Source organism: Rhinolophus sinicus, linkage group LG03 (assembly GCF_036562045.2).
Source record: "Rhinolophus sinicus isolate RSC01 linkage group LG03, ASM3656204v1, whole genome shotgun sequence".
NCBI classification, from domain to species: domain Eukaryota; kingdom Metazoa; phylum Chordata; class Mammalia; order Chiroptera; family Rhinolophidae; genus Rhinolophus; species Rhinolophus sinicus.
The window spans coordinates 165493661-165501811 of NC_133753.1; the positions used below are offsets into that span (position 1 = coordinate 165493661).

Consider the following 8151-nt stretch of genomic DNA (forward strand, 5'->3'; position numbering starts at 1 on the left):
CTGCCTTTGGAAAATAGTGTAAGGCATTTCCTGTTTCTATTTCTCCCATAGACTCAGGTTTTTCATATAAATCTGAATAGCAGGTGTTGATGTAGAGCCATGGCCTTTGAAAAGCAAACTCATTTCCTTTTAACCCAAATGCTCCAGACTGGCTGTTTCTGTTTCCTGCAGAACTGCTGAGCCCCTTACTGTACTTGTTACTAGACAGACTTTAGTGTCACTCCTGCTGGATTCCATTGAGACAGTGAAGTGAATAATTCAAGCAAATTTTGCATTTCACTTCACACATGGATGACATGGGTGACACTGGTTCCCTAATCTCTCCCTTGCATTATCCCTGAGGTCACTATATTACTCTGCCTCACTTTGCTGATGGAAATCTGCCCACTAAAGTTACAGGAGAGAAATGAGTACAATTATACAAATTAATTTTATTTATGACAGGATTAAAAAGTGACAGCAAATCAAATGAAACACTATTATCTAAACTGCCCCCTTCGTGGTCTTTCTTATCCAGTTGAGGTGTTTCTCTGAGAGAAGTATATAGACACCAGGTTTTCGAGGGTCTCCACATTTTCCTGGAGAGCCAAAGGAAGTGATGCCTCTGAAAGTACCATCACATATCAGAGGGCTTCCAGAATCTCCCTGGGAAAAGACAAGAGGGGTGGTGGAAATGAGTATCGGACAAGACCATAGCTGAATGGAAGAAACTCTATTTAATGTGGAGTTAAGGCCAACTTTCACTAAATCGAAATTAGTGCTTGAAAAACCACAAATGTTGACAATATTTTAATATTTTTGAATTGGCTTAGTCAATTTATTTATGATCCAGTGAAAATTGAAACTTGTATTATTGTTTATGTTATCCACTAATTTGAGACTGATTCTCTGCATTAGAAAGGAAACCCTTTTATTTGTCATTTTCTCAAAATGCTTAATAACACAAGTGGTAAAATAGTCAAATGCAGATGGGACTTTGTTTGAGGCAAAGAACAAAAACTATGTTTTCTAGTTCCTCCAGCAGATAATTATCTTCCCCCAAAACCAAACCAAAGCAATTTTTCCTTTCAACATCTCAAATAGACAAAAAATTCTCCGCGACTCTCCTTTGAGCATCTGATGCTAGATGGAAGCTCCCAGAAATCAGTTATTATGCTTCAGAATTAACTGACTCCACAGTAGAGGGGCTTTAGTTAGCTGTATGTAAGTTGATTTTATTCTTCCTGATTGTGTCACCCAATGCATGACCTTACATTTTCTTATTGAATTCTAGAATCAGCATATTTTAACATATTCGAGGTCTAGAGCCTGGATTGGTCAATTCACTGCTATGGCTTTATGGAAGACTGGTGGTTCTAAATGGAGGGCCATTCAGGCTTGTACATAGAGTTCTGCAAATGCAAGGCTCTGAGGGCCCAACTCCATTCCACCAAAATGAAGGCATGGATGACCTGCCCTTTCCAGGCAAAAATTGGCCTTATGAGTGTATGACGCAAAGAACCACGTGAGACACTGAGGTCCTCCCTGGGCAAGTATATTTCTCCTGCCTAATATAGTGCCTACAATTTTCAGAATGAGTCCTTTAGGTCTAATTCATCAACAATCATTGAGAGAACGGGAAAAGAATTGTTAAGTTTTGATGGTAGAAGGTGGCTGGTGGGAGGGGGACAGGCATCTTGTGATGCTGTCATGGCCTCAGGATGTTGCATGTGGGTTCCAAAAGCATGCACGTTCTGGGTTTCTGGATGCCCAGTATGGTGGGTGAAAAGAGGGGGAGAGGTGAGGAGAGCAAAGGAGAGAAAAGTGGAAGCGTGCTGAAGACAAATGCTATCTTTTCTGAGATTTGCCTAGCCTTGATCCTGAAGGCAAGCCATTCAGATTCTGCTGATATTTAGATAAGCACCTGGGAAGGGAAGAAACCTCTGAATCTCTCAGTGTCTGATAACTCCCAAACCATGCACACTGCATACTCCTTCTCTTCAGAGGATGCTCTATAGGGTCTTTGGAAAAGGTGAGAAATGACAAGCCAACACTCAGAGCTTAAAAATCTGTAAAGTGTTTCTTTTACTTATATCCTCAGGCAGGGCCCGGTCCCATCCCTTCCCTGGGACTCTGGTCTGGAGAGTTAGATATTCATTCTCTGGTTTGGGTCATATTTCGATGTTGGTTCCTGGGGATTGAGCTTGGCTCTAGGAAGCTATAGAGTCTAGCCTGAGATCCTCAGTCAGGCTTGGGAATGACAGGCATTTCAGACTTGCCTAGTTAAATGGCAGAGGAATTTTTGGGGAGTGCTGAGATGGGGAAAAGTGTACGGAAGGCCTTGGAGGAATCTTGACTTCAGTTCTTCTGATTGTTACATAGTTTTAAAATTAAATCTACATATGTTAATATGGAGAATGCGAAAATAAAATATTGCTTCTCAGCAGTTTTTGATATAAAGTCAAGAAGATATAATAGGTTAATCTATGTACTAGCAGTAAAGTTGTTATTTTTGGTGAACAACTCACTTTGAGTTGAGAATATTAATTTATTTGACTGGGGTTTTATCAGTTTTTTTTCAAAAAGTGCTAGGACTCTCTAGAAGCCAATGCAATGAGAAGACTAAGCACGACATTGTGTTTTTTTCTGTCTGCATGACTTAATCCAATAGCTAAAACGTGAGATCTTATTTTACTTACATTGCAAGAATCTCTTCCACCAGAGCTGTATCCAGCACAAATCATATTTGGTCCAATCATGGGATTATAATTATAGTGCTTTTCATCATTGCAGATTTTTCTGTCGATGACGGTGACATTGACTTCTCTCAGAATATCGGACTGAGTTGATTTGTCATTTTTAGTCAACCCCCATCCTGCAACTTGACACTTTGTGTTTGGTTTTACATCATCCCCCTTTTTAGGGAGAGGAAGGACAGCCACATTTTTATTAATTGTTGCTTTTTTATTCAGCTGTTGGAAGACAAGCATAAAGAGTTGATGAGATAATTAAAATATTCATATTTTTACTTAAATTCTAGTCCAACCCTCAGGGACCCCCCTTATGTAGCTATAGTCTGTAGCTATGAGGGCACCAAAGAAAGGTTGCCATGTAGTTGACCAGATTATAGGAGCTTCTATGACTTTTAAGTCAATCAAAGGTGCAATCAAAGGTATGTACCTTTAGAAGTTTAAGATCACCCTCATGTGAATCACTGTCATAGCATGGATAGGGAACCTCTTTCTTAATGGACATTTTCTGTTTTTCTGGCTCATGCTTGGATATTGAGTGAGCTCCAAGAATGATCTGGGTCTTTCTCTTCCTGAAAACAAATACGACACTGTTAACAGGGTTTATTCTTTTAATTAGGAGCTGAGCATAATATGTGCTAATCAGTTTCACTGTCCCATTTATAAGTATGCTTGCTGTGGAAATACTTATTTGTGGCTCAGAAAAAAATGTGTACTTCAAAGAATAAAAAGTAAGATGTTTATGAATTATCATCATCATCATCATCACCACAATAACCAACTTATTTATAATAAGCTAGGCTAGGTTCATTGAAAACGAATAATAAGAATTTCATGGCAGCTAAGCCAAGTCTTGGGGTTTTAGTGCGTGTGCACTCACCGCAACCCTCCATTAGCTGTGATAGAGAATCAGGCTGCAGATTACTGGAAAACAAAGGTCTCAGCAGTTTAGAGACAGAAGCAAAAGCGACTCGATGGTTGTAGAGTAACTCACTGAAGGGGTCTCTGTACGACAGCAACAAATTTATCTTACATGGAAAAACTTTTAGACATAGATTGTCCAGTGAAGGACCCTATTTGCATGACGTTTAGTGTGTGCATATTGGGGGCGGGGGGGAGTGGTCTGAAGGAGGAACCCAGGATTCTTCTCTGACTCTGTGCTAAAGGTTCATTTTGATTAATGAACTCAAAATGCTCTGATGTATTAATGATCAAGGCTATTATTATTCACAAGCTAGTATAAAGCACACCAACCAGATATTTACTCTGCCATTTTTCCATCACACCAGCTGATACTAATCTCACTTAAGACATTAGAGCAGTGCTTTTAGTAGGGCAGTTTGATAATGAAATGTTCTATAAATCTGCACGGTCCGATATGGTAACCAGTAGATCCATATGGTTACTGAGGGTGTGAAATGTGGCTAGTGTGACTGAGGAAATAAATTTGTACTTTAAATTTAAATTTATATAGCCAATGTAAGTGACACAGCCAATATGATAGTGGCAATCATATTGGACAGCCCAGGTTTAGAGGCTTGATTTAAGGAATGGAGAAAAGACCAAGCCTGGAAGAGGTTTAAAGGTGGTGGTCAACAGGGGGTAAGAAATGCCTGAAGGTATGAGAGACGTTCACCAAGGGAAAAAGGAAGGCATTTGAAACAAGCTTTCTCCACTTGACTGCTATGCTCAGGTTCCTGAGGGGATTGAGGACTTGGCTAAGTCATGAAGTCAACACCAGAAGCAAAGCCTTTCAGCGTTTGGACCAGGTGGCTCTGAGGGGACCTACTGAAAGAGCTTGTGGATGCTGCTCATCATTGGTCTGATTTTCTGGGGCCGAGTGTGGGCTTTAACACCTGGATGGGGTAAAGCAAGTTTCCAGAGACATAAGTCATGTGAGCCTCCTGTGGCTTTAGTGAGATTTACTTTTGTTGTTGTTGTGTTTTCTATTAATATTCACCCAAATAGAACTATCCACATTTTTTTTTTTTAAATCCAAGCACTTACGTGACACAATGAGCTGCAGTCAATACCCAGTTTTTTGCAATCAAAGCCCCACCACAGATTTCGTCTCCTTTAACTAGTACCATGTAGGGTCTTGAATGAGGGGTCACTTCTTTTCCGCCAATAATTTCTACACAGAAATCTGTTTAAAAGAAAAAGGCAAATCATATCAGTGTTCACACTAGAGGGCTCTACCTAAAGCTGTGTTTCTAAGACCAGACATGCTTGTTCTGCTCGGAGAGGACGTGCAGACAACAGCACTCTCTCCCCCCACCCCCATGTAGATGTTCCGATATCTGAATGTAAATCCCATTCCTATTGGACTCTCTGAGAGGGTCCTATCCTTTCGGGAGCTGTGTGGTTGGCAGTTCCAGGGATCATCAAGCTGGAAATCTGTTACAACCACTGACCTCAGGCCTCAGGGCTTGCAAAGGGCAGACAGCTGTGCATGGCTCTACACAGATGGCAGCTTCTGCAAGAGATGCTAGTGATGATGACAACCTTGAGTGCCCTCCCAATCCTCCCCTGTTCAGGCTGAGTATTAATCTGGGGAAGGAGAGAGGTTTTAAGAAGCCCGAGAACTGTCCCTTTCAGCCCAAGTCCTTGAAAAAACACAGAGCTTACACACGGATATTAGCACCTTTTAGGTATGATCTTGCCCATGAGTTGTTTAGTCATTGTGAGACTTCTGTTTGCTGAAATTTGCATTCTCTCTCCTCATTCATAAATTGAGAGAATAATACCTATTGCACCTGAGACTCCTCTTTAATCTCCAGACTGAACCACATGGTTTAATCCAAGCCCTTTTCCCAATGAAGTAGGGGAAGGGAGGAGGGAAAAGGCTAGGTATAAGGAGATAATTCTGCCTTAGCCAATTTCCTTGATGATTGACCAGGAACTGATTCATTATTAGAGAACAAGGAGACCTACACACAAAGCAAATCATGTACGTTTGTTAAGAAGGTCTTGTCCCCTTGTGATATACTCTCAGTTCTCCACCTTCCCACACCTGATGTTCTTGGATTCTCCTGAAACATTTCTCCTGAGGGGACCTACAGAAAAAGCTTGTGGATGCTGCTTATTATTGGTCTGATTTTCTGGCGCTGAGTCTGGGCTTAACTCCTGGTTGGGGGAAAGCAAGTTTGGTAGGAACTCATGATTCCTTAAACAGGACATAGTGTCTATTACTTTATTATTAAATATAACTCATTGCCGAATTCACAATAAGGTGTAAAAAATGAGAGTGAGGGGATAGAAAAGAGAGTGACAATAAGGGCTCAAATTTCCAGAAGGGAGTTGGGAAGGGGAAATTCTAAGCTCTAGAAACAAAAGGATAAGGAACCAAGAGAACTTCACCCACGTCTCAGTATTTCCTGGGCTCTATCACATATAGATAGATTCCAAATGTGCATATTTGGACCTTCTGGACTGCAGAAATCATAAACTCAATAGCATACTCCCCTTGCAGTGTCCTGTGTTTGGTGAGCACATATACCACCTCAGAAAAAATCTCACCTCTCCCACAAGCAGCAACTCCTGATTGGGCCGGAAGGTAGGGTTTAGAGCAGGTGAGAAAGCGCCTAAAAATTAACAATTCTTGATCCCCACCCAGAATCAAGATAAATTGGAATTACTGGGGCTGGGGCTGGGATGTCAGTATTATTTAAAAGCCCTCCAGAATATTCTAATGTGTGGGAGGGTTGAGTCCAGATCAGTAAGTCTTGCTTTGCTGTGTGTCCGTTCCCTGTATGGGCCCACCTTGCTCTCTCTGACCACAAGAAACAAAGTGGAGCAGAGAAAGTTGGTTTTGTTTTTCCCTTTGAAGAAAAGATCTAACGGGAATTTTATCTGCTGTTGTCACCATTGTGGAGAATTTGCTTGAGAACATGCCTGAACAGAGTCACAGTAGGCCATACTGATACTATGCCCACCCTTTTGTCCCAAATATCCTGCAACCTTGTGCTTTTTAATTCCCCCCCCCCCCTTACTTTTAGGTGCAAGATGAATCAGAGGACTTCCGTGGGAATTTCTGGCAAGACAGGTTGTCGCGTCCATCCCTGCCCACTGCTCCCACCTGCAAAAGCTGACAGACCCTGGGAAAACCCATGGCTGCTCCACACTTGTCAGTCCAGTTTGGCCCAGCCCTAGAGTAGTCCTCACTTTCTAGAAGATTTTTAAGGAAAAGTATAGCTATCCAGGGCCTATTACCCTTCTAGTGATAACGGAGTGAGTTTTATGATATTTCGAACTGATGTACGTGTAGCTCACACAAAACCAGGCATGTTGGTTACTACTTAGTACACTAAAGAATTAGCTTAATACAAAATAGCACTTCCAAAGAGTTCATGTGGAGACATTCCCAAGCCTGAGAACTGCCCTTTTCACCCCAAGTCCTTGAAGAAACACACAGCTTACACACTGATATCAGCACCTTTTAGATATGACCTTGCCCATAAGTTCTTTAGTCATTGTGAGACTTCTGTTTATTGAAATTTGCATTCTCTCTCTTCATTCATAAATTGAGAGAATAATACCTATTGCACCTGAGGCTCCCCTTTAATCTCCAGACTGAACCACATGGTTTAATCTAAGCCCTTTTCCCAATGAAGTAGGGAAAGGGAGGAGGGAAGATTCCTGATTTATTATGGGTGTTAGGTCAGTTTTAATTGTCATTAAAACCATCTATGTATTTTCTGCAGCAACGGGCTGAGGCATGAGCCTGTTCCAGAAAGGTACTATTTATTTTCTTAACTCAAGAGTTTTTGGTTTATTTGTTTTCACATTGTCCTTTTTAGCAATTGTCAAGCTACAAATTGGCAGCGATAAGCACTGGCGGTTCTATGATCTTTTGTGAAGAAATTATAAAGAAGAAAGAATGATGTTTTTTCCCTTTAAAATAAAGACATATTTAGAGTCCAAGAAAGAATGTTAAGGCTTGGAAGGAAAAATCTCCTCTTAGTACACTTAGCTATTGCCAAAAGCTCACTGAAAGTCTGCTCCATTTTGCTTAACGGTTGTAATGTAAATGACAAGAATCAGTCTTACCTTCAGGAATTAGCAGGAGAAAAATGACAATCGAGAGAAAGGATGCCGGAAAGCTACCGGAGTTCCTCATTGTGGCTGGTATCCCCACATCAATCAATGTGAAAATCTGTTTTCAGTTTTTGACTGACTCTGTCTATATATTGAGAATACAAAGGATGTGGTTTCCTTAGCTTTCTTTCACGTTTCAAGGTCGAGCATTAGGAAATGAAACACAAGTTAAGTGAGAACAGCTCATTACCAGTGGGTATGCTTCCCTTGGCTAAGACTGCTGAGGGAGAGTGGGGGCAAGGGGACCTTGTTGCCCTCAGAACATAGTACATAAGAAGAGACTTTAAAATGTCTCAGCAGAGATTGAGAATTCTAGTTTTCAGCA

At 41.1% G+C, this 8151-nt stretch overlaps 1 protein-coding gene across 1 annotated transcript; it reads right to left on the minus strand.

Moving 5' to 3' along the window:
* Nucleotides 1-411: 411 nt before the first annotated feature.
* On the minus strand, nt 412-7923 carry GZMA (granzyme A). Its single transcript, XM_019742911.2, has 5 exons — nt 7779-7923; nt 4737-4875; nt 3160-3301; nt 2679-2951; nt 412-645 (listed from the first exon to the last, which is right to left on the minus strand). Exons 1-5 carry the CDS (start codon nt 7846-7848, stop codon nt 484-486), a joined length of 786 nt encoding a protein of 261 aa, XP_019598470.2. The 5' UTR covers nt 7849-7923; the 3' UTR covers nt 412-483.
* Between the last annotated feature and the right edge of the window lie 228 nt (nt 7924-8151).